Source organism: Lutra lutra, chromosome 7 (assembly GCF_902655055.1).
Source record: "Lutra lutra chromosome 7, mLutLut1.2, whole genome shotgun sequence".
Classification (NCBI taxonomy): domain Eukaryota; kingdom Metazoa; phylum Chordata; class Mammalia; order Carnivora; family Mustelidae; genus Lutra; species Lutra lutra.
In genome coordinates, this window is record NC_062284.1 from 39,391,334 (window position 1) to 39,418,421 (window position 27,088).

The following is a 27,088-nucleotide window of genomic DNA, read 5'->3' on the forward strand; positions in this document are numbered from 1 at the left end:
TGAATGAAACTAAGTGCCCCTATATCTCCAATAGGAACTTTGGTGTGAGGGTGCAAAGGAGAGTGTGAGTGAGTTACGCTTGTTGAGAAGTTGTTCATGGTGAGGCAGGCGAGAGTGTGACTGTCATCTGGAAGCAGAATAAATCAGATAACAAGGATTTCATTCTCCACATGAGCATGGAATGTCCAATACTGCAAACTCAACCTCTGCTTTCTTCAAATTCTGCCCTCAGGCAGCTCACCTTTATTCTTGGCTTCAATTATCATGTCTATGAGCACGCAGACCTCTACTCTGACTCCAATATCGCATCCCTTCCTATGCACTGGCTTCTCTCCAAAGCACCAGAGAGCCCCTGAGGCTTGATCTGCCCATGCAGATGTCATGGTCTGCTGCAGCAGTCCTGGTCCTCTCTGGGTATTTTCTCTCCCAGTACTTAGCACCACCTTCCCCAGCAATCAACTTTGCTGAGTCCCTCTCCTCACCTTCCATAGCCAAACTTTCAAGTTCTTCCAATTTTAAGATATAAAGAACTCTTGAATCCTTCCATTTCTCTCCATTGTCAAAGCCACCAGTCCTGGAATTCCATAATATCCCCCAATAGGTGCAGTCCTGGAATTCTGTAATATCCCCCAATAGGTCTACCAATGCTTGCTTTAGGCCCCCTTCAATCTCTGTTCCACCTTGCAGCCAGGATGATTTCTTTTTTTTAACTCAAATTTAGTAGTGTCACGTTCTCGCTTGAACCACCGTGCAACTAATCATTGCTTTTAGCCGCATATGATTTATAGGCTCAGTATGTGTGGTCTGACTCCCACCCATGGCTCCAGGCTCATTTTGCACCAAGTTCCTTCACTGTCTCTGGGCGTCCAGCAGTAGGTTTCTTTTGTTCTCGGACAAGCATCATACCGTTCCCACCTCCACTCCCCAAGGCCATTGTACGTGCACTTCCTTCCCCACTTTATACAGTTAAACCCTACACTTCCTTCTGATCTCAGCACGGACATGACCTCCCCGGAGAAGCCATCAGAGATATCTGTTGAGGTGAAATCCCCCTCTTTTATTTGCTCATAGAAATGTGTCTTCCATCTTTATAGCGTACATCTCTGTTGCGATATCATATTCCTGCGTGTGTGATTTATTTCACTATACCTACTTCCCTCACTAGACTCTGAGTTCTGTAAAGGGCAAGAACAGTGTGTGCTTTGGTAAGTGCAGTGGTTGGCACATAAGCATGCCATAAATATTTGTTAGATGAGTGAACGAAGAGACCAAAGAACACCCTTGTGTGGTGTTCATTGTCATCATAGCCATAAAGTCCTGTTCCTCTGGTCGGTCCACTGGGACTTGGGAATAGGGCAGTCATAAGTAATCCTTCTAGACAAAGGTATCCATGATAACTTAACCAAGAGTTAAAGCCGAAACGCTGCATTCTTGTGCTGGCTCTGCAATGGCATGCCCTCCGGCAAGCTCTAATTTCTTTAGGCCTCAACTCTATGTTTCACCTATAGATTGGGTATCTCCTCTGTACTTAGGCTCTCAATAGCTGTTTTCTCTAGATCTCTCCTCCCTTCCTGCCTGCCTGCCTCCTCAGCTGGAAATGACTGTAGGCCTCCTGCAAAGGGAGGGGAAGGCCTGAAACAGAACTGGCTTCTCTGTGGGAGGACTGGGAGGAAGCACAGAGCATGGGTACTAATTTCATGAAACTGGCTTGGTATTCAGAAACAACTGCTGGATTCTCTTTCTTCAGACAAACTAGTTTTGAGAAGCAAGGCTGGAAAGTTGACATGGCAGAATGCTAGTCCTAAACAGCCTGTTGTCTGCAAGGATGGTAATTCATCACAATTAAATGATATAACCTAAAAGCCTTGTTTCAGTGTGTTTAATCCCTTTCTTATTTAACTGGAGTGTCTTTCTGATCTTCAAGCTGTGTGGTTTCAAGTTTATCTTCTATGTATTTTGCTTAAATAGTTCATGGAAAATGAAGGGGAGCAACTTGGTTCTCAAACTGGAATCCTTCTTTAGAAGAAAGTCAACAAGTTGCTCTCTCCATCATTCTGATTCTTGGATCCCGGTCTGTCCTCAGTAGATGAAACCCAGCTACAGTAATCAAGGAGGAGAGCCATCCTGTCCTAAAGTCTTGCAATGTGAAACTTGCAGTGGTCTCTTTGTATGTGAATTTCTCCATCTCTAGAATAGATACAATTGTTTTTACCCCCCCTTAGGGAGGGATCATTAAATCACTGAAATGATATTGGAAGAAAACAAGAGTGATTTTATCTTGCAGAACACCACATCTGTATTTTCTCCATATCCTCCAACATGCATGAAAAGTTCCTTCAGAAGAGAATGTGTACATGGGATGTATGTATACCTGATTTGATAATCCCAAACTACTCCCCAACCACCCACTTCTGAATAGGGGAAAAAAAAATCAGAAGCCTGCAATTGTGTAACATGCAAATCTCTTCTGGACCAGAGCCCATCGCTGTGGTTTGGCAATACAACCAGCACAACATCTCTTTTCTCATCTCTTAAAAACAAAACAAAACAAAACAAAACAAAAACCAACAGAGAAAAAAAATGCCTTGAGAATAAAGGTAATGATTAATCTATCAGGCACAAAAAGAATCGTTTTGGGGATTTCAGATTCTAACTTGCTAAGTCAGATAAACAGCCGTGGACAGGGGATGACAATTTCACCAGAAGAGGATTAAGTCACGGGCTCTAATTGGGACAGCGTTTGCACAGTCAGAGAACCTCACCAGACATCTCCAGGAACCTGTGAGCAGTTGTCAAAACTTCCATTTTCACGTGCGAGTGAAGTAGGGACCAGAAGAAGCGGGTACTGGTGGCGAGAGTGATCCTTGGAGAAACCTCACGATGCAGCCTGGGAAGGGAAGAAAGGGGAAAAGCTTCAAGCAAAGGCTGGTCTTGAAGAGCAGCTTAGCTAAAGAAACCATCTCTGAGTTCTTGGGCACCTTCATAATGATCGTAAGTATTTCCTGGATTTTGACCCAATTATGCCTCTCCTTCTCCGCAGCCGGTGGCGGATGTTTTGTTTTCTTTAAGTTTGTCACGAGAGTCATCTTTTCCAGGAAAGAGCATGTTACTTCCAGGCTTTGGGCTATTTACTGGCCACAGGTTAGGTTTCCATTTACTCATTTCGTTTATTCACATAACCATTGGTGGGTGTGGGAGAAGGGGAGTCAACTACTTTCTTCATTTCAGAGATTTACTCAGACTCTGAGCTGGTTTTGATAGAAAGTCAGCCATTAGAAATTTTTCTCGTTGATTAACTGATGTATACCTTGTTTGTTTCCCACAAACATTGAGGTGACTCAGTCCCTTGAAATAAGGATCGGCAGTCAATAAATACGAATGGCAAGAAACAACTCAGTAGTACAAATGCTTGGCAAAGGACTGTGTTGTCAGATCACTTGACTTTTAGTCAGAAATTTCCCTAGATAGAAATATGTTTTCTGCAACCCTCCAGCTTTGGTTTCACGTGAATTTTCCCCCTCTGTTTACCTTAAGCCAATCCCTAAGGCCTTTAATGAGACAGATCTATATATAAAGGAAGGACTGGTTCTAAGAATCATTCAAGGATCTTGGCCAGGAAATTGTGCAGCTATTAATGGAAGACTGGACAGTCTACTAAAGTGGCATGGGCTCTAGGCTTCTGTCCTACTGCACATCATATTATTCTTTGGATGCTGAGTTTTTAGTTGGAGCCAGACCGTTTGTGAGCAAAAAATGAAATGTTCAATTATTCTCATATGCAACAACTACCGACTTTAACTAGCTCTTTAAAAAAAAAAAAAAACAAACAAAAAACAAAAAAAAAAAAACGCTGCTCAAAGATTCCCTACTTCAGGTATTAATAATTCCATTTTTCTTAAAGTTATAGAGAGTTGTCCATAAATTTTGTACTTAAAAGGTCTCTGGTAATGTACAGCATGGTGACTACAGTTAGTAACATTGTATTGTATATTTGAAAGTTCCTAAGAGGGGCTCCTGGGTGGCTCAGTCATTAAGCATCTGGCTTCAGCTCAGGTCATGATCCCAGAGTCCTGGGATTAAGCCCCGCATTGGGTTTTCTGCTCAACAGGAAGCCTGCTTCTCCCTCTCCCACTCCCCCTGCTTGTGTTCTTTCTTCTTGCTATCTCTCTCTGTCAAATGATGAATAATCTTAAAAAAAAAAAAAAGTTCCTAAGAGAATAGGTCTTTAAAGGTTGTTATCAGGAGAAAGAAATGTGTAACTATGTGGTGATAAGTGTTAATTAGACTCACTGTGGTGATCATTTTGAAATATATATAACTATTGAATCATTATGATGTATACCTGAAGCTATTATAATGTTATATGTCAGCTATATCTAAAAAAAAGAAAAAAAGTTCTTTGCTTGGTATAAATACATTATAATTTAGGGGATAAGCCTAAGAGCAAGAAACAAGTGTGAACTCAAACATTTGAACTCATGTAAATCGAGAGAGAGTCCTAAGTTTTCTGGTCTCTGAGATTCTGTTTTTACTGGATTCACTCGAGTATTTTCAAGGCATATGGACAACCCCTTCTTGACTATCCTCACTTACCTGAGTTAGGAATGTGGATAAAGTGAGTAGTTTGAAGGAAAAGAGAGAAAATAAAAGCCCATGATTCTTCTGATCTTACTCAGTGCTTTCTGGAACATCACCCTCAGTGAGACAAGAATGCTGGGGTCATGTTACTTGACAATTTGGTCCCAGTGAGGAGAGTGGATTCAGCTCTTTAGTGACCTGAGGTACAGAGAAGTAAAGCAAATTCAGTTATAATCTGCAGGGCCCTGCAGAAAACACAGGAGGAAGTGAACTAAACACCCATTTTGCAATTTGAAAAAGCTAAAACCTCCTTTATTTCTTAATAAGAAGCTGTTTCTAGACCTGGGTGGCTCAGATAGTTAAGCGTCTGCCTTTGGCTCAGGTCGTGATCTCTGAGAAGCTGTTTCGTAATTCTATCCCCTCTGTGTTGAGTAAATAAAAGTTGCTTTCAGCCATTCACCATTCTACTCATATAAGTAATAGCATATCTTCCTCTAGTATTCAAGGTGGGAGCTAAAGAAATATCTTCATATTATATGTTGAAAATAAAACTTTGTATCTTCTGGTGAAAGCAAATAATTGCCTAAATGTTTCATTTCCATCTACATTGTACATTTACTTTTTAAGGCAACCTCTGATGGAAGTCATAATTGTGATTATAATCTTTTTATTGAGGCTTGAGGGGTATATAAACAAGGCATTTTTGCACAAACACAGTATTTTTTTTAACCAATTAGTCTTCATGGTTTTGCTCAACTATTAACCAAAGTCATTGTTGGTATGCTTAGTATGCTTCTGTATAGTAAAAAGCTTTTCACGTTGATAATCCATGGGCAAAAGGGAAGATAAAAATGGATATACGGGACACACCAGTACTTCAGATATGGTTTGCCCCCAGATGTTGGGAATCTGGTGCCATTTTCCCCCCTCCTCGCAAAACCTGCTCTTAGGAGAAGCATCTTAAACTCATTTACACCACAGCGTAAATGACCGATGAGGCCCACTTATCATTACCATTGAAGTCCATGAAAAATTCTCTGTAAACTACGACTAAAAACAGCAATGATTAAGTCATAAGCCGATGAACTAACTCCAATTTGGGCTTGTAGTCATGGGATAAGTAGGCCTTTTTGCCTTTTCTGGGTTTGAAATGTATCTTCCCTGATATGTAGAAGAGGTTTTGAAACCTTGAGCTGCAAAGGTAGGGAGAGAGCATGTATTAAGTACCTCCCATATGTTAGCTTTTTATATACATCTGTTTAACCTTACAATAGCTGCAGTAGGAAGGCTTTATTAACACTCATAAACAGTTGGAGAGATGAGGGTTCAAAGAGATGAAGCAACTGGGCCAAACCAGGAAACCACTGAACTGGGATCCTTTCTAATTCTAGAGCCTACACTTCCCATCTACTGCTGGAATTCCTTCCCCAGTGTCCCTGATAGATAGTAAATCCGACTCCCTCTACTTTAACATCTCCGTAGCTCGGAACTGTGCATGAGCTCTCCTTGGCTCGTGGGCATGTCAGTTTAGCTGATGGGCACCTGATAAGACCAGACCATGCGTTGTATCCCAAAGCTGTCTGAAGCAGAAAAGACAGCTCCGTGGGAGCCAACAGGTATGAGGGGAAGGCAGAGCACAGGGGACTGCTGAGTCCCCTGCTCATGGCTTGTGTCCTGGGGATTTCAAGCTGCACATTACACATCTACTCCATGGAAATTTCCCAATGTAAGAAACACTCATTAAATGTTGGCTCCCTGTCCCAGTCCTCACGCCTTCCCCTCTTCTACTTGAGAGTTTTTGTAGTGTCTGAAAGAACTGCTCTGTCTCCTTCCGGACATCTTGTAGGCTCCTTTCCCCCAACTGCCACAGACTTCTGCACGTAAATGACTGGGACCCCCCAAAGGGGCGTTCAATTAAAATGTCTTTCAGGGGCTGTTATGTCCCAGAATCTCTAGTCATTCCTTGCAGTAGCTGTGTTCACTCCTCCATATTCTATAGTGAAGTGACATAGAGGAGGGATTCTCTGACATAGCGTTCGCCCTGCCGAAGATGCTGAAGTGAACAAGCAGCCATATTTCCTCCCACGGTGGAACGGCGTCCTTCCGGGGCTGGATTTATGAGTGGGTAATTATCTACTTGGGTATTGAGAAAGGCTCTAAATTCTTGTCTCACTCTGTCAAGCTTGCACATTAGAGATCTAACTTTTGGCATCTCTAAGAATGAAAAAAAGGTAAATACTTGCTATAGCCTTGATCTGTGCCCCGAAGGGAGATGGGATGAGCAGAGACCCAGGACATAGGATATGGAGGGCATCAGGGAATGGGCAGTGCAGAAGAGAGGGTGGAAGTGAGGTGGATGGTACATGAGGAATGTCAGACCCCACAGTGTTTTCCGAATCTGTTCTTGCCTTCCTCCATGACTACATGACCAAACTCCCCACCTTGCCAGAGTCACTGAGTTTGTCATTCTGTCTTGAAGAGATCTCAGATATGCTGACTATAGAAATTCTGTGGCTTTAAAATTATTATTACAAAGCGTGCTCAGATCTTGGAGTGGGTGTAGTGCAGATTAGAGAACTTTTGAAATAAAAGAATATATGATTAGCATTTACAGTAAAATAGGAAAATTCTTAAAATAACCTAGTTCTTGGGGCGCCTGGGTGGCTCAGTGGGTTAAGTCTCTGCCTACCGCTCAGGTCATGATCTCAGAGTCCTGGGATTGAGCCACCTCGGGCTCTCTGCTCAGTGGAGAGCCTGCTTCCCCCCGCCCCCTGCCTGCCTCTCTGCCTACTTGTGATCTCTGTCAAATAAATAAATAAAAATCTATATAACAAATAAGCTAGTTCTCAAAACAAGTGCTTTGCAGGGCATAATTCTGCACATTTTGGACTGCTAGGAATTTAGAATCCCCAGGTGCTAGTAGGACAGCTCTGAGATAGATGCTGCTTGCCCTTCTTAATTGATGGGGAAGCTGAGGCATGGGCCGATGCCATCTTGTGTCCTTTAAATCAGTGTGGAGCCCAGGTGCCCTGACGTAAACATGCACTTGCCCTTGGTTTCCACTGTGCATTCCTCCAAGAGGCATAGAATGCTCTCTCATATACATTCTTTCTTTTTTTAGTTCCAGTATCGTTAACATACAGTGTTATATTAGTTTCAGGTGCACCACACAGCGATTCAACTATTCTGTCTATTCCTCAGTGCTCATCACGACAAGTGTGCTCGTAGTCCCCATCACCTACTTCATCCATCCCCCCACCCGCCATCCTTCTGGTAACAACCATCAGTCTAGAGTTAAGAGTCTGTTTTTTGGTTTGTCTCTTTTTTTTTCTTTGTCTGTTTTGTTTCTTAAATTCCGCATATGAGCGACATCATGTAGTGTTTGTCTTTCTCTGACTGACTTCGCCTAGCATTATAGTCTCTAGATCCATCCAAGTTGTTGCAAATCTCATATAGATTCTTGTTTATTTTTATATCTTTCCTGGAAGGTGGGGTGGGGGGAGAAAGAGAGATCAACTCCATTTTGCCAGGTGGAGAAACAGGTACGACATAATTAAGAGGTTCGCCCAAGGTCACCCAGCTTATGAATGCAAGAGCAAGGCTTGATATTTGACGTTAGTTATTCCTGATGTGCCATTGCTTAGTGGGAATTAACTCCTTTCCTGGGAAAGCCCAAGAGAACCTTACTAATTTTATAGTGTAAAATACATTAGACAGTGAAGTCACCAAAAGATTATTATATGGAACAGACACAATCAGGGCAGGGAAATGTTATAGAAGACCTGTTAGCATAGAGTTTATGGGCCGCTTCAGTACCTATGAACACATCCAAACCTCTTGTCACATGGGGGTTCTGAGGTGGTTCAGTTATATCTTCATGTCCCCCATGAACACATTGACCATGCATTACACTGTGTTCCTTCTAGTGCTTCTATTTCCTGGGTTCTCCTTGAGACCACCCTGTGGCTCAGAGCAAAGGACCGACAGGCCGATGGTCATAAAGAGACACCGTAACTCCTCTTTCTTGCTTTCTGACTCAGCAGTCACTTGCCCTTCCTCTGATTCCTCCTTGCTTGGTCTGGCTCATTGCTTTGCAGAGACCTGCCCCACTCCAAGCTGGGATGTCCAGGATGAGGGTCTCACTGAGCTCGAGCTGTCAGTCTTCCCACAGCTGATAGGACAGAAGCCTCTGCTGTCAGCAGTGCCTGGCAGACTCTGGCCACAAATGGCATGTCTGTGGGAGCAGTGGGAGAATCTCTGTCCTCAGGCTCTCATGCACTGCCTTTGAAATGAAGTGGCGTCTGTCGTCCCACCCCTGTGTCTTTCAGATGAGGAAACGGAGACCCACATGCTCACAGAAATCTTTCAAGTGCTTTTCCCACCACAGGAGGACATCAGAGAGAACTTGACAGTCGGTCCCAGCTGATTCCTATGATTTACTTATGATTTATGTTTGGCTCTCAGCTTCTCAGCGATTTATACCTCTGTTGTGGGGTGAGGGACATTCTGTTACTTTAAGACAGTGCCCTCTTCTAACTATGAACATGAGGAAGAGCTGAACATGGCAGGATCTGTGTGGATTCCTGCCCTGTGCCTTCAGCTGGCATGAGGGTGTGAGAAGGCCTAGAGCAGGAGATGCCTTCCCTTCAAGTATGGCAATGTGATGAGGAAAAAAGACAAGGAAAGGGGCTAACATTTATTGAGCATACACTATACCCAGACACTCTTTAATTCTTTTTTTTAAAGATTTTATTAATTTATTTGACACAAAGAGAGAGAGAGATCACATGAAGGCAGAGAAGGAGGGGGAAGCAGGCTCCCCGCTAAGCAGAGAGCCCGATGCAGAGCTCGATCCCAAGACCGCGAGATCATGACCCGAGCCGAAGGCAGAGGCTTAACCTACTGAGCCTCCCGGGCGCCCCTTTTTCTTTCCTTTTAAAGATTTTATTTGACACTCTTTAATTCTGGAAACATCCATGAGGTAGGGAGTTGTTCTTATTTTACAGATGAGGAAATGAAGGCTTAGTACCATCAAGCCCCTTGCCCACAGACAAGTATGCGGCAGAGCAGGGATTAGAGTCAAATCCCGGCTTTTCCTTCACCATGCTCGAATTATTCTCACATAGGCTTTTGAGCTTTTACTACTGTTGCCTGGAAGAATATATGCTACAGTTTTGGATGTTTTAAAAATGTACAAATGTGTATTCTTGAGTTAACAAAGTTTAAAGTGAGTCAACATCTCTTTCCTTCTGATCAACAGGAAAACTTTAAAATCCTGACCGTAATCAACCATTCCATCTCACGCATCATTATTGCCTGACATTTTAATTCTACCGTCATTATTTTTATTATTGGTGTTTTTAATAGTGATCACTTGCTTAAATTTGCTATCATTTATCGGTTTATTTGCTAATTATTCCTATATACATGCACCTCTTTTAGGTGCAGTTTCCTTCTGTGTGCAGTAAGAAAGCTTTCTTTGGGAAATTTTGAGGAAGCGTGTATGAGGGATAAACTTTCTCAGTCTTTTTCTGAGTTTGTCTTTATTTCGCTCTCAAGTTTCAATGATTGGCTGATAAATTTTAGGTTGATGATTGGTTTTGCTTGGCATTTTGCGGGTGTCATCCCAGTGTCTCTTGTTGCTGTTGACAAGTCTGTTGCTTGTCTAATTGTTGTTCTTCATCTGAATTTCTCTGATTACTACTAAGAGTTTCTTTATGTAGCGCGCGCGCACACACACACACACACACATACACACACAATACACATACACACACATAAATTTTCAGCCATAAAACAAGGATGAGATCTTGCCTTTTTTAACAACAGGGGCAGACCTAGAAGTTATTATGCTAAGTGAAATAAGTCAGACTGAGAAAGACAAATACCATATAATTTCACTCAAATGGGGAATCTAAAAAAACATAATGAGTGAATGAATAAATAAAAAGCAGAATCAGACCTACAAATACAGAGGACAAACTGATGGATGCCAGAGGGAAGGGCAGGGGACAGACAAAATGCATGAAGGGGAGAGGGAGATACAGGCTTCCAGTTATGGAATGAATAAGTCACGGGAACAAAAGCTACAGCATGTATATATATGGGAACATAGTCAATGGTACTGTAAAAGTGTTGTTGTGCTGTGACACATGGAAGCCACCCTTGTGGTGAGAATAGCATAACCTATAGAGAAGCTGAATCACTATGTCATATACCTGAAACTAGTGTAACATTGCATGTCAGCTATACTGAAATTTTAAAAACAACAATAACAAAAAGAGTTTCTCTTTCTTTTCCCCTGAAATTTCACTACAATATGAGTAAGAGTTATTCACTACAATTAAACTAAGGTTTATTTGTAGTGCTCAGGATTCATCATTTATCAGAACTTAAAGATTTATAATTTTTACCAATTCTGGAAAATTCTCCACTGCATTACTTTGCCTTTCCCCAGTCTGTATTCTCCTTTTAGAACTTCTATTATGTATGCAAATATACCCAACTCTCTCACTTTTTTTCTTTATGTCTTTAACCATTCTCTCATTTCTGTATCTCTTAATCTCTCCATGATGAATTTTATGATTTTATTTAATTTTATTTTTCCTCAGTGTTCCAAAATTCGTTGTTTATGCACCTCATTCATGTTTTCATTTCAAAGAAGTTCTGTTTGGTTCCTTTTAAAGATTGCTTTTCTTTTCTTCTGAGTTTGTTCCCTTTGTCTCTTTAACTCACTAAAGTCTAATGTATTTATGGTATTTTATGAATGTTCTGTCATCTCAAGTTTTGAGGGAGCTAATAATCCTCTTTATCTTATCTACTAACTCTCATGGACAAAGGATCATTTCCTTTAGTGTGTTGTAAATTTGTATTGGAAACTCTTCAGGAAGGTTTGTTCTTTTCTGTGGGAATTCTATATGGCCTGAGCTGTGGGGTCATTCTTCAATAGCGGTTTGCATTTGCTTCTGCTATGTTGTCCAGGTGTATCACCTACCAGATACGATTAGCGTGAAGTGGAAACCTGGAAAAGGAAGACTGATGTGCATACTCCGTTGAAGAGAAGTTTCCCCCCAAAATGGCTCTCCATGCCCTTCCCCCAACGTGGGATGTGTGACCATGAATGATTAGAAAATCCCATGCTTTCTCCAAATGAAGCAGGTCTTTTCAAGTCCTTAGAACCTGAGTCAGGATCAGCTGAAGGAGGACTTTCCTATAGACTTCCCCTGATCAGCAGTGAACATGAAGGGCCAGACTAGCCCGGAAAGTTTCAGAGTTCCAAAGGACTTGGGGAGAAAAGTCCATTCTGGGTCACTGATCTGAAGATTACAGATATACCTAAAGCCAAACACTTCTGCCAAACAGAACTCTGCTTTTGATCTCTGAGTTTGAATTTTGGCTCAGAAAACTTGCCGCTTTCATTGACTTTCTATGAGGAAGTACTTTTGTTTTCTACTTTCCAGAATGGGTTTGGCTGGTTTTGCTTTAGTGACAGAGCCCGTTGCAACATGTTCCCATTACTTGACAAGAAAGGAGAACATAGACACGAGAGCAGAAGTTGCCTCCTCTTCACTCAACAGGCTTGTGACGAAGACACCTCATAGAGTGAGGGACCATGAGGGAGAGAATCCTCATAAAAGTGAGGTAACTGATAGAGCTAAGCAAAATGCTGAAACAGCCCCAAAATGAAGGCTACTCTGGAAAACAGTATGGATATTCCTTGAAAAATTAAAAAATTAAAAATATCCATACTGTTTTCCAGAGTGGCTGCACTAGCTTCCATTCCCACCAACAGTGCACAAAGGTTCCTATTTCTCCACATCCTCACCAATACTTGTTATTTCTTGTGTTTTTGATTTTAGCCATTCTGGGAGGTGTAAGGTGATATCTCATTGTAGTTTTGATTTTTACTTCCCTACTGATGAGTGATGTTGAGCATGTTTTCATGTGTCTGTTGGCCATCTGTATATCTTCTTTGGAGAAAAATTGAAATGACACAAAGAAGATTTGCATGGCACCTGCACAAATCCCTTTTTTTGAGGAGTATCTCATGGAACTGATGATCTGTGGAACATACTTTGGGAATTGCAGGGCCTGGAATGAATCTAAGAAACTAATCAGCCCCAGAATTCTTCTGTCTTCAGGGATCTTCCAGACTGCAAGTGACCCAAGGTGTGCTTACCATTGTTAGACCACTCTGAATAAAGGGAGAGCTGTCTTGAGCAACACTCCAACCACATTCAGCATAATCAGACCATGATTATCTTAATATGAACACTCAGACCTTAATAAATAAATGCTTAATTAGTTCTTTATTCAGGCCCTGGCATCATGATCAAGTTCTCATCCAAGCTAGCATTATTTGGATGAGTTGAGGGATGTGAATGCCTGATGTAGGTCAGACAAGGAGAGCATTGTTCTTTTTTTAGCTTGTGAGAAATAATGGTGTTTAATCACCTTATATTTCTGAGGCCCAATTTTGTTCTTGGTACTCTTTTCTACTCAGAGAGCTCTGAGGTTGGCCATCTGCCCATTCACCTGGTTCTCAAGTCTCAGATTCCTCAGTTTTTATGAGCCTGCCCTAATATCATCTCTTCTCAAGTACAGCTGGTTCTCGAGTGGTGATTGATCTTATCCTGATATTATCAGGCTACATGCCACCAAATGATTTTTAACCAGAATGTCCATGTTTCAGTCTTGGGTTTTTTCTTTCTTTTTTTCTTTCTTTTTTTGTGTGTGACTATTTTGTTATGACTGAGAAAATTTTATTTTCCAATTGGAAAACTAACTGACTGAAAAGCTGCACATAAATATACATTCGGGGAATAAGCAGACCCACAGAAACAGTAGCAATTGTCAGAAGAGGAACACAGAACCAGGAATCTGAAAACCTGGCTCTGGGTTCAGATTCTGCCACTTACTAGCCGTATGAATTCTGTCAAATTGTCCAGTCTTCCACTTTTTAAGTCTTTATTTTCATTCCAGTTAGTTAAGGGCAATATGAGTTCCAGGTGTATAATATAGTGAATCAACATGTCCGTGCAATACTAGGTGTTCATCACGAACGCACGCCTTAATCCCCCTCACCTATGTTACCCATGCCCCCGCCCCCACCACACCACCTCGCCGCTGGGGACCATCAGTTTGTTCTCTAGAGTCAAGTCTGTTTCTGGGTTGCCTCTTTACTGTCTTCCACTTTTGAAATTCAGGTTAAATGTCGGCAGGTAATGTGCTTGACAGTGCGGTATACATGCTATAAAGGTGTGTTTATTCCCCTATCCAGTGCTCAGAATTATGTGTAGTCACACCTGGGCCCCACCGCTGACTACCCATGTGAGGGTGGGAAATTCTCTTAACCCATCTAAAAACTTCATTCCCTTATTTGCGAAATGGAGGAAGTAAGAGGACCTGACTCACATGGTTGTTGTGAGGACCAATGGGCTAATGAATGGAAAGTGCTTAGCTCATAAAAAACACGCAATAAACATTAGTTGTTGTTGTGACTATGATCCTTCTGTGTTTCAATGGATATAGTCACATAAACTGAGAAGATCTATGACAGGCAGGGTGTGGGACTTCTGGTAACATATACATACAGCATGGGCTGGAGGACCAAGGTTTGCAGAGAATATACTGGCAGATGGGCATTTGTTCTCCTTCCTCTCCAGTTACCAAAAAAAAAAAAAAAAAAAAAAAAAGTTAGGAGGTGGGGAACCGCGGGCAAAGCCCTAAAGTGACTCCTGCCTCAAGAATGGGCACCAGGGGGCGCCTCGGTGGCTCAGTGGGTTAAGCCTCTGCCTTAGGTTCAGGTCATGATCTCAGGGTCCTGGGATCGAGGTCCGCATTGGGCTCTCTGCTCAGTGGGGAGCCTGCTTCCTCCTCTTTCTCTCTCTCTCTCTGCCTGCCTCTCTGCCTACGTGTGATCTCTCTCTGTCAAATAAATAAATAAAATCTTCAAAAAAAAATGGGCAGCGGGTTTTTGGTCTCCCTATCATAGCCATTTTAGATAAAGTCATGCCCGCAGTCAGTCCTTTATTTGAAGGTCCCCACAGATTCTCCCTCCAGGAACTAAGCCACTAAGAGGCTGTGCTACCTCTCATCCCAGAGATGTTATCATCATGCCATCTGTGGGACCAAAAATTCACTGGCACTAGAAGCTCAATGGGTTTCTCCTCCCAGGACTTTGGATGGGGGTGAGTAGCCCCAAAGCTTATTGAGATGAGGCAGGTCACATATATGAGTGAAGGGGACATGGTGGGTTTAAGGAGGAAAGGGACCATGTATGTCCTCTCTTGGGACACTTCTGCCTCCCAGGCTCTCTCCACTGTGGCCAACTAGGAAAGGGGTGGGTTTTTATCAGATTTTCAAGTTTTCAAAAATGGCCAGAAATCAAAAGTTCTATGGAATTTTTCCCTTTTTATTACTCTATTTATCTTTATTATTTCTATTTATAGTTATTATTTTATTATTTATTTATTTATTTAATTATTTATCCTTATTTATCTCTTTTTATTACAGTATTACTAGCAATAATTCCTAAAATTGAAAAAGAAAAAAAAAAAGGCACCACCACGTAGGCCAAACAAATAGATCTCTGCGTCAATCCCACTCACAGGCTGTCTTCAGCCTTGGACCACCAGTTTGTGACTCCGCTGTAAAATGTCCTTAACCAAATTCTACAAAGACAAAATATTCTCACCAGAAAAGGGCAAATGGAGAGACTGTGAGGGTCTCAGCCTTCTGTTCAATATCATCTGTTTATAAGAGGCCTGGCTATGAGAAACCTAATTCCTGCACATGAGATTGTTGGCCTTTCTTTTCCTGTCCTAACACCTGGCAAAACTGATTGAGGCAATCGTGTGAAAACCATTTTTTAAAAGATATTATTTATTTATTTGAGAGAGAGAGAGAGCACAAGCAGGGAAAGGGGCAGAGGGAGAAGCAGGCTCCCGCTGAGCAGGGAGCCCGACCACCTGAGCCGAAGGCAAACACTTAACTGACTGAGCCACCCCGTCACCACGTGAAAACCACTTTTTTTTTTTCAGGCAATACCAGAAGAGAAATCTTGATCTTATGTAATTCTAATCAGGTTTCTCATGAGGCCAATCTGTCATGTGCATATATTAATATATCTCAGATTTAACAGTATTATGTCCGATGATTCAATAATTTGGGGTATTAATCAAATGATTCAAGGATTTGGGGAGACTTAAATGTCAAAATAACCATCCCCTAGGTCCCCTCCCCTCTTGTTCTGTGAATGCTGGGCCCAGCAGGTCTAGCTCAGAGGGCAGACCCTGCAGCTGATCAGTTAGGAGGCACGTTTGACTGCATGGAACATTCGTTCTTTCAGAACATTTAGGGATGAATCAGGGATAAGTAATTGCTATAAAACTAAGTAAACAAAAAGTAAGGCAATGAATACAAAATGGTATAATGAGGGAAATAAAATCCTAATATGGTACATGTTCTAGCTGTGAACTACATCTGTATAACCATAATGATGGCAAATACAAAATACTGATTTGACAAAAAACTGATACAACTAAGTTGAGAAGAGAGGGATGGGATGTATGGTTGTCTAGAAAACATAATAAAATTTCAGAAATGGGAAGTCAGTAGATGACTTCTAAAATGTTGAAAATCATAATTAGCAATAGAAATGTGTTGTATAGAAATATCAAAGTTTAAAGAGAAAGAAAGAAACTAAAAACTTTAAAGCATTTCTTCTGAGCCGTGGAGAAGGGAACCAGAAATGCAAGTTTCAGAAGGCTGGGATAGACAACTGCTGACTTTCTTACATGTCACGGAGTAGCACCTGATTTTTTAGAATTATGTGCACACATTCCTTTAGTAAGAATTAAATTACATTTTTAGAGGAAAAAAAAACATCTCCTACTTAATAAGGCAACATTACAAAACCACATCTTCATGTACACTTTCCCTAGGCGTAAATACTTAAGGCATTTTTGTAAAAACAAGACTACAATTTTAAATAACAGTACCATCCTTCATCCATACTTTTCTTACCAGTTCTCAGCTATCCTCAGCTATCTTACCTTTCCTACCAGTCTGTGAGCTCCTAGAGGACCTGTGTCTGGTTGGTTGGTTGGTTTGTTTGTGGCCTCCCTGCTACCACCAGGCATCATGCATGGCACTGAGAATTTTCGAATGCACCTATATGTGGAGGAAGAAATGAAGAGAGGAAGGAATGGTTGAACGAATGCCAAATTCCAGTTAGGACTACTTGCAGAATCGAGGATCTTAATTTCCTCCAATTTCGCTTTTTGAAAGACAGACTTATAAAGCATAATCTGGACAAACTGCCTATTTGGCTCAGGAATGGTTGAGGGCAGTCTAGTTTAAGTGAAGAAACACAACCTTTGGACCCAAATGTTAATTTTAGGTTCCAAAAGATCTTTTCACTAGCCGCCTGTCCTCCGGCAAATTATTTAATCTCTTTGTCCCAAGGTTTCTTTGGATGAAAACAGTAGAGTTTTCCTCCCCCTCAGATTATGATGGGGACTAAAAGAGTATTTGTAATGTGTGCATGGGTAAACAAATCAGTTTCTTTAAACACAAAAGAAAGCAGTTTATTTAAAACACAAATGTTGCCCCAGCTATACTCTTTTAACGTTGACTTCGGTCTGGTGAACATTTAGTTAAATGACAAATTTTCTACTGTAGGATAGTTTTTATTTAAAATATATTGCTTACCTGTTTCCAAGAAGACAGGCAGCAACATACAAGGTCAACAGCCATACATGACTCACATTCTTGGGTCCCACTGTTGCCGCCCACGTGAATCACAGCAACCATGCCCCAGACTGGCACTACCGGATTAAAGGATACTAATTTCCTAGAAAAGTTTTCAGGAGAATGGTAATAAATAAATACTAGCCAGGTGAGGTTGGAAGCTACTGGGCCATTTTATTATCAGTGGCCACTTGGGTCAATTCTTTGGCTCTTTCTTTTTTTTCTTTTTAAAGATTTTATTTATTTATTTGACACAGAGAGAGAGATCACAAGTAGGCAGAGAGGCAGGCAGAGAGAGAGGAGGAAGCAGGCTCCCTGCTGAGCAGAGAGCCCGATGTGGGGCTCAGTCCCAGGACCCTGAGATCATGACCTGAGCCCAAGGCAGAGGCTTAACCCACTGAGCCACCCAGGCGCCCCACTTCTTTGGCTCTTAAAGGGGCAGGTGAGAGTGGAGGAAGTGCTTGGCTTCTCAAGTCTTGGTGTTGAGAACAGATATGAGTGCTATTAAGTCTGGAGAGGCCGGCTAGTGCCACGAGAAATGTCTGTGGCTCGTGGGTGTGGTTCATCTGTGCACAAAGGCCCGCCCCACCATTATCTCAGCCCACTCACTTCCCGTGCCAGCCAGTTTGGCCAGCATTAGGGGCATGAGCGTGCCTGCTGGCTGCTGACCACAAAGTTGGGAGACACGTCGAGAAAAGGAGCGAGCCACAGAGAACAAGAGAAAGAGAAAAGGGTTTGATGGGCTTTCTGGTCTAGTATTCTCCTGGTGAGTGCTTAGTCATCTAGGAGAAGCTGTCTGTGCGGGCAGGAGCTAGAAAGCAAGCCAATGGTACTCAGTGAAAATTGGTTTTGTGTAAACCGAAAAGCTGCTCTTAATCGCTGGCCTGTCTCATCGCCCTCTGAGAAAGGAGGCAAATGGGGCTGAAGAGGAGGTCTCCCTAGGTCACTGGAGGCTTTGGTGAAACAGCCCAAGTGTTGGGTATTTTTCGGAACCAGAGGGACCATGTGTTATCACCAGAAAAGCAACTTGTCCTAGCACAAAAACCCAGGACTACAAGAAGATTCCCCAATGAGCTTCATGCTCAGTCCGTTTTCCTCAGACTGACGCATCTGGTTTACAGTGAGGGTGGGGTAGATGGGTACTGGATGGCTATTTGGCTCTCCAGGTCCTTCGGCACTCCCGGCCAGCCCTTCACCTGCAGTGTGCAGGTGGGAAAGCTGGTGCCCCAACCCCACCTTCCCTGGGACCTCACTGGTCTCCGGATGTGGCCATGCATTCTTGGGGGTGTTGGTTTCTACCAGTGACCTTTCACTCCATCCATTGTGCAATGGTTAAAAGCACAGGCCTCTGAATAAGACAGACCTGGGATCTAACCCAGGTTCTGTCTCCTGTGTTTTTATTATGCAGACCTGGAGAACTTGCTTGGCCTCTCCTGGCCTCCATTTGCTCATCCATAAAGTGGAGATAGTAATCCTGTCCTCCTCTCCCAGGGTGAGCAGATGTTGGCAGGGATGAAGTGGTACAGGTACCTGGGTCTGGGCACAGAGAGTGTACCTGGTGTTTGTACTTCTTTGCTCATACTGCCCTAAACAGATGAGGACAGACACTAAACATTTCACGCGGCCTTAGCTCCAAAGTCCATGACAATACTGGCCCAGAAGCCCTTTCAACTGCTCTCTCAGTATCCATTAATTCTGAAAGCTCTGAACTACAGAAGGTAGATACAAGACATGTTACCCTTTCCTTCTTTGGACAATGTTTGATGAGAACAGAGAATCGCAGGCCCCCTGAAATAATCAAAGGGTCCCCTGGTGATCTCTGGCCTCACATTGCATGCACCTGCAAACATTTTCTAAAGAATCCTTGGCCTTTATTAACTACTGCTTTCCCGAAAGGGCTCAGTTTGTGCATACTGACTGAACAGACACTTGTTCAGTGTCTGTTATACACTGTATCAGTGTTAGGAACATCTTATTTGTACTTTTTTTTTAAAGATTTTATTTATTTATTCAACAGAGAGAGAAAACACGAACGGGGAGCAGCAGATGGAGAGGGAGAAGCAGGCGCTCCCAGCTGAGCAGGCAGCCCAACATGGGGCTCGATCCCAGGAACCTGGGATCATGACTTGAGCCAAAGGCAGACATTCAACTGATTGAGCCACCCAGGCGCTCCTTAGTTTGGACTTCAAACAAGGTACTAGATAGGCAAGAGATTTGAGAACAGTCAAATGAAATAAAATCTGTGTAGTTATGATATGTTTGTGATAATCACTTTACCTCTTTAGGTTTTACATTGTGTCCAGTAATCAGCTTGTCATAGGGGTCATGGCTCCACTGGGAACTTCCCAGCAGCCCAGCTGAGATTTCCTAGAAATTACACCTACCACTTCTCACAACCTATCACCTCTTTCTAGTGAAAAGACATTTACAGGGGTGCCTCAGTGGCTCAGTGGATTAAGCCTCTGCCTTTGGCTCAGGTCATGATCCCAGGGTCCTGGGATCGAGCCCCACATTGGGCTCTCTGATCAGCAGGGTGTCTGCTTCCTCCTCTCTCTCTGCCTGCCTCTCTGCCTACTTGTGATCTCTGTCTGTCAAATAAATAAATAAAATCTTTTTTTTTTAAAGACATTTACATAGGGACCCCCTGCCCCCAGCTTATGTTTAGATATTTTAGTATGCTCCATCAGATATTGTTTGAGCATGGCATATGGAGACGCATGAGCTGCTGTGGTGGACATCACAGTCTTGTTGGGGTGGCCCGAGGCGAGGTGGACTGTCACAAAATGCCATTGTAAAGACATAGTAGATGAAGCAGAGGAGTCCTCTGAGGGCTTGAGCTGTCAAAGGAAAGCCCCACAGAAAAGACAAGATTTTAGCTCAGTGTCAAGAGTACATGGAGTTTGGTTGTGGAAAAGGACAGACAGAGAAGGGACATTCTGCCAGAAAGGAGAGCATGAGCCAGTGTGCAGGGTGGGAATGAGTGTCATGAGCTCAAAGGGCTCGCAGCAACAGGGATGCCAGCCTGGCTGATGCAGATTTATGCTGGAGAATACTGGGCATGAAGTGGATGGGGTCGAAAGGCAAGACCCTGGAGAGCCCTGAGTACCAGGGGAGTATTGTGCTGCCATTTCCCACCTAACAGGGGTTGGGGGGGGGAGGGTGCTAAGTCATGCTGCATCCAGCAGGGTCACTGAGTGGGGAGACACTGGGGGTAGGGACGCTGGTTGGGGGCTGAAGAAGAAGCCTCCAAAGATTTGGGAATGACTGACTATAGGTGGCCAAGGGAGAGAAGAGGAAGGAATACCAAATGATTCCAGAATGTTTGGCCTGGGTGATTGAGAATGACTAGCCACCAGTCGGCCTTTTGTAGGAATTCTGTCTTTCAAATGTCCTTCTTGCTTTCCCACTGAAATTCTTTCTCCCGTTCCTGCCATGTTTGGCACCTGAGGAGAGTGACAGTATTTACCCTCTCCTCTTTTCTAGTGTGGCTTTCCCACCCAAAGCACTAAAATCTCGCCAACTACAAAGGGACCCAGAGGAATCACAAGTAAGCAAAACAACACGAAGCTCTTGTCAGCTTCCCACTTCCCCTCTTCTGCAAATTTTGATCCTGTGACTAGGAATGAAACAGCAACTATTTCTAGCATCTGTCACAGATGTGGTTTTCTCCCTATTCTTATCGCCAGTCAGTGAGTCAGCGGTTAAGTTCACGGGTCCCTTTGTTTTAACTTGTTCACCCTATATTGGGGGTTTCCTTTTGAGTTTATCCTAAGAGCAACAATATTCTGCACTTTCCATTGCCCTTTGTGGTTTAAAAAGTGCTTTCATTATTGTTCTCCGTTTGAACCTTTACCAAACTATCCTACAAAACAAGCCTGGCTGGTATCATTATTATGCTTTAATTGATGATCAAGCTGACACTGAGAAGTGTCATTTACACAGACATACTGTCATACCTGGAAATAGCACCTGGAATCTGGTTATTTAGTTCCCTTCAATATACTAGGTGCTGTGCAGAGACAAAGATGTTTCATACGGGATCTTGAGTACCTGATAAAATTGGGAAAACCAGGCATAGATCCTTAAGCAGTTAAAGTACATCCTGTGCATGAGTGTCCCACTAGATGGCAACAGAAGCAATGAGCAGAAGGTACAGGCTGACTTACCCAGTCCTAATGCAATACACAAATACAGGAGGATTGTGTCCATGTCTGGGCTCTGTGTTTTATTTTGTTTTGTTTTTTAAGATTTTATTTGACAGAGAGAGATCACAAGTAGGCAGAGAGGCAGGCAGAGAGAGAGAGGGAAGCAGGCTCCCCGCCGAGCAGAGAGCCCAATGAGGGGCCTGAGCCCAGGACCCTGAGATCATGACCTGAGCCCAAAGGCAGAGGCTTAACCCACTGAGCCACCCAGGCGCCCCTGGACTCTGTGTTTTAAGAGAGACGCTGACAACCCAGAGCTTGACTGGGTGAAACTCACCAGGAATCAAAGATGAAGGGAAAGGCATCCAGGAAAGTGAACTCCCTCCAGTTAATGGAAGACCTGGAGTGTGGAAGAGGTTTATGATTTATGGTCCCGAGAGTGAGCCGAGAGCTAACAGAGAGAAATTACAGGAGAGAAGACTCCAACTTCCTGTAAGGAAAGACTCCCTAGCTACTGGACAATAAAAAATATCTAGAACTAGCTGCCTGATGTGGTAATAAGTTCCCCGTGTCTCAGAGTAATCCAACACAGACCAGATGAATGCCTGTTTAGGATGTCGTAGGGAAAATGCCTGTGTCTATCAGATCCAGTATCTGTACCATTGAGCTCAGAACTAGTGTAGGGTTGAGGCTGAGGTGAGAGCATGGCGCAGGGTCTGAGACCACGGGCTCTGGAGACTCCATGGTGCTTGCCCCTGGAAGCCAGCCACGGGGCTGTGAAGAAGCCAGGCCACAGGGAGAAGCCATTTGTAGGTGCTTTGGCCAACCCTCCAGCCAAGGCATCAGCTGACAGCCAGTATCAACCACTAAACACGTGAATGGATTTAGTCTTCAGATCATTCTAATCCTCCAAATTTGAACCATCACACTTGACACCAAGTGGAGCAGAGATGAGATACCCTGCCCAGCCTTGCCCAAATTCCAGATTCACAGGCAAAATAAGTGTTACCATTTTAAGCCAGTAAATTTGGGGGGTAGTTACGTAGGGCTAGATAACAGGGACATGATGTTTATGTGTTATTCTAAATCGCCACCGATCTTCAAGGCAACTCACAGGTGCAGAGTCAAGTAGAAGCTGGAGTTTTTTGCAGAAAGGGGGGCTGGGGAACTGGGCTGAGAGAAGACAAAGCTTGGTGAAGCTATTGGGCAAATATGAATAAGAGGTGAATGAGGAGTTTTGGGGGCACAGTGAAGGGCACGGTGAGAACTGGACCCATGATTTGTCATACCCTCCCTCCCCTTCATGGTTCTGTGAGTTTTCTAAATCTCCCGGAGAAGGAAGCTAGACTGAGCAGATGCCAGATCCTGACAAGAAGGTGGAAGAGAACTTGGAGGTGTGTAGATGGCCAGCACAGGAGGAGAGGGTGGCGGGCTTGGGAAACACAACACCTAAGGAAACACAATGAAATGAGATAGCCCGCATATTGTTTGCTGTTGGTATGGAAAGGAATCTTCGAGATTATTTTCTAGATAAGGAGAACCAAGCTCTGGCACTTGGAAAAGAACTAAGAACTAATTGTATAGTAGGGAGAGCACAATTGAATTTCAGAGAACACAGGTTCAGTGTGGCGAGAGCATGAATGAGTAATGGGTCCAAAACAGCTTTCCAGATAGGGGGTTCAGAAAATTGAGACAAGCTAGATAATAATAAGCTCTTTTCTATATCTAAGAAGGGGAATGGTAGGGTAGTTCATTTAAAGGTGAGGGCAGGGAGTCATGTTGGAAATCTTCTCCATGATACCATGAAGGACAGATCTCTCATTTTGGAAGGGAAAAAATTATACCAGATGCACAGAAGAGGGAAGCCAGAGTGGGTGACCAATTTCCCATCAGTCTGGCCGTGGTACTTCAGGATACCCAAGGTCTGTCTGCCTGCCTGGTGCGTGGATGCAGTGGGGAGGAGGCAGGCAAGGGATGATACTAGAAGGTAGTTATCTGACTTCCTCATTGCCTTTGAGGCTATAATAAATAGATTTTATTTTTTTAAAGATTTTATTTATTTATGACAGAGAGAGAGAGATCACAAGTAGGCAGAGAGGCAGGCAGAGAGAGAGGGAGAAGCAGGCTCCCCGCTGAGCAGAGAGCCTGATGATGCAGGGCTTGATCCCAGAACTCTGGGATCATGACCTGAGCCGAGGCAGAGGCTTAACCCACTGAGCCACACAGGCGCCCCAATAAATATATTTTAAAACTAAAAACCAATGATGTAGGGGTGCCTGAGTGGCTCAGTCGGTTAAGTGTCTGCCTTCAGCTCAGGTCCTGATGTCAGGGTCCTGGGATCCAGCCCCGCCTCCGGCTCCCTGCTCAGCAGGAAGCCTGCCTCTCCGATTTCTTCCTCTGCCCCTTCCCCTTCCTGTGTGTGCTTGTACTCTCTTCCTCTCTCGCGCTTTCAAATAAATAAACAAAAATCTTTTTTAAAAAATTAAAATAAAAAGCACTGATGTGAATCTGGGCGGAAATCTTCTGGGCGGCTTCTGATAAAGGTCACTGAAGCCCCCACATTGCTCATTTCTCCTCCTTCCTTTCCAGCAACACCCTGCATCAATTATCCTCCCAAGGAAAGAACAAAAAACAATTTCAGTATGTAGAGTAGAAGAGGAGAGTATTCATCATAGTGGAAGTTGACAGGGCAGAGCCTTCCCTAAACCCACCCGGGGCCATTTAAAGCTTTTCTGCCCCTTCTAGACTAGCACAGGGGCATGCACATCAGACCTCAGAAGAGGGAAGACGCTTATACAGAACGCAGTACTAGGTCAGGATGGGCCCTTGTCTGGATGTGTCTCCTCTTATGCCCCGTTGTCTAAATCAGGTCATGTCAGCTGTCAGTAACATTTCATTCTTCTTTTCAGAAGATGCTGTCAAAATGCCAGTTAGCTGAGAAGTTGTGCACGGGGTGGTTAATTGGCTTTAAATTAAAAAGAGAGACGCCAATGTGGTGCTGGTTTTAATGCAGAGAATTATTCTAATAGATAGGGATTCTAGAAAAAAAAGTAGGTTAAGTCTAGGTGGAATTGATAGGCTATGAATGAACCCAGGCGATGTTTTTGAATAGGGAAAAGGGAACGTGTTACTACTACAACCTTAGTTAGGATTCACTGCAGGGTCCGGAGCCCAGCCTGTGCATATGTGATGTGTAGCCCAAGGGCTCCGCTGAAGATGTCAAGCCCACGTACTTAACCCTCCTGTCCAGCTGGTGGAACTAAGAGGAGGCAATATGTCTTAGAATTGGGGATTACAGGGGCGCCTGGGTGGCTCAGTGGTTAAGCCGCTGCCTTCGGCTCAGGTCATGATCTCGGGGTCCTGGGATCGAGCCCCGCATTGGGCTCTCTGCTCTGCGGGGAGCCTGCTTCCTCCCCTCTCTCTGCCTGCCTCTCTTCCTGCTTGTGATCTCTCTCTCTCTGTCAAATAAATAAATAAAATCTTAAAAAAAAAAAAAGAATTGGGGATTACAGAAGCTGTTGAAAGATCAAGACAATTTCTCTGCCTTCAGGGAGGGATAAACTAAAATCATTCTATATGTATTTAAATTATTGTTTGTAAATTATATATCTATGAAAGACCTCACAAAGGCACCCTGGGGGAGCTATTTAGAATTAATTCATCGCTGTCGGGAAATTGTTCACATGCAACCTCTCATAATTCAAGCTCAGACTTCCCTTCTCATCCTTTTGTGGAGAGACACGCAGTGGCTGGTTATTATCTTCTTGATAAGAAGCATCCACCTTCTTAATCTCTTTTTCCTTATGTATATTTGATCCTGAAACCTTTCCTCATATGCCCTTAAACAATATTCATTGCCTCATGCTGCACTCTTCCTGAAGTCGGTTGCTCTTCATTGTGAACCCCAAGCTGGGCTGTGTATTCTAGAAAAAGTTTGGCCAATTCAACATATAAAGAGCTATGATTTAATGATCCTACGGTCCAGAACTTCCTCCCCCAGGGCCACACTCGCTTTTTAAACCACAGCATGAGGATGGCTGATGGCCATTTACTGTCTTATTTTACTACCAGACTTGCACGTGACTATTCCGTCTTTCTCAATACACTCCTTCACCAAATGTTTCCTTCGTGAGCCAGGATTAAATGGTTTTGATTGGTTGTTCAGTGAGGATATGGGACCCATTTTCTAAACATTAGGACCTACACGGTGGAACAGTCAGAATGTTTGTGTCCCCCACCCCCCCCCCCCGCCCCAATTCACTTAGTAACTGAGCTTCCTCTTATTCCAGGTCCTTGGCTGCGGCTCTGTCGCCCAGGCTATCCTCAGTCGAGGACACTTTGGAGGAATTGTCACTATCAATGTTGGATTTGCCATGGCAGTGGTAATGGCCATTTACGTGACGGGAGGTGTCTCTGGTAAGTCATAGGAATAATAGCCGCCGTGCATCCATTCCGATGGGCTCACTCAGCGCTGGGGGCTTTGCGTACCCAGTGTATTTGCATCCCAGCAACCCTGCAAGAATAGGTATTTGATTCTGTTTTTATAGATGTTAAAATCAAAATGGCCAACAGTGAGTGACTTGTGCAAAAGCCACATTTAACTAAAGACGAGAGATGGTCTTGATGAAGTCCTGAAAGTTCATTTTCACTTTTGTTCTCTTTGCTCTTGGAGACATGTCTTGAAAGAAGTTGCTGTGGCTGATGTCGAAAAGGTTGCCGCCTATGTTCTCCTCTAGGATTTTGGTAGATTCTTGACTCATGTTTAGGTCTTTTATCCATTTCGAGTTTATCTTTGTGTATGGTGTCAGAGAGTGGTCGAGTTTCATTCTTCTACACATAGCTGTCCAATTTTCCCAGCACCATTTATTGAAGAGACTGTCTTTTTTCCACTGTATATTTTTTCCTGCTTTGTCAAAGATTATTTGACCATAGAGTTGAGGGTCCATATCTGGGCTCTCTACTCTGTTCCCCTGGTCTATGTGTCTGTTTTTGTGCCAGTACCATGCTATCTTGGTGATCACAACTTTGTAGTAAAGCTTGAAATCAGGCAACATGATGCCCTGTTTTGTTTTTCTTTTTCAACATTTCCTTAGCAATTCAGGGTCTCTTCTGGTTCCATACAAATTTTAGGATTGTTTGTTCCAGCTCTTTGAAAAATGCCCGTGGAATTTCGATTGGGATGGCATTGAAAGTATAGATGGCTCTGGGCAGTATGGACATTTTAACACTGTTTATTCTTCTGATCCATAAGCATAGAATGCTCTTCCATCTTTTTGTGTCTTCTTCAATTTCTTTCATGAGTGTTCTGTAGTTCTTCGAGTACAGATCCTTTACCTCTTTGCTTATGTTTATTCCCGGGTATCTTATGGTTCTTGGTGCTATTGTAAATGGAATCAATCCTCTAATTTCCCTTTCTATTTTTTTATTGTTAGTGTATAAGAAAGCAACTGATTTCTGTACATTGACTTCATATCCTGCCACATTACCAAATTGGTGTATGAGTTCTAGTAGTTTGGGGGTGGAGTCTTTTGGGTTTTCCATATAAAGTATCATGTCATCTGAGAAGAGAGTTTGACTTCTTCTTTGCCAATTTGAATACCTTTTATTTCTTTTTG

At 43.2% G+C, this 27,088-nt stretch overlaps 1 protein-coding gene across 1 annotated transcript in view; it reads left to right on the forward strand.

Annotated features, from left to right (window-relative positions):
- Nucleotides 1-2,530: 2,530 nt before the first annotated feature.
- AQP9 (aquaporin 9) overlaps nt 2,531-27,088 on the forward strand; it is a 40,682-nt gene continuing 16,124 nt past the window's right edge. The window contains exons 1-2 of the mRNA XM_047738970.1: nt 2,531-2,991; nt 25,763-25,889. Of these exons, the coding sequence (XP_047594926.1) occupies nt 2,881-2,991; nt 25,763-25,889 (238 nt within the window). The 5' untranslated portion in view covers nt 2,531-2,880. The remainder of the gene's footprint in view (nt 2,992-25,762; nt 25,890-27,088) is intronic.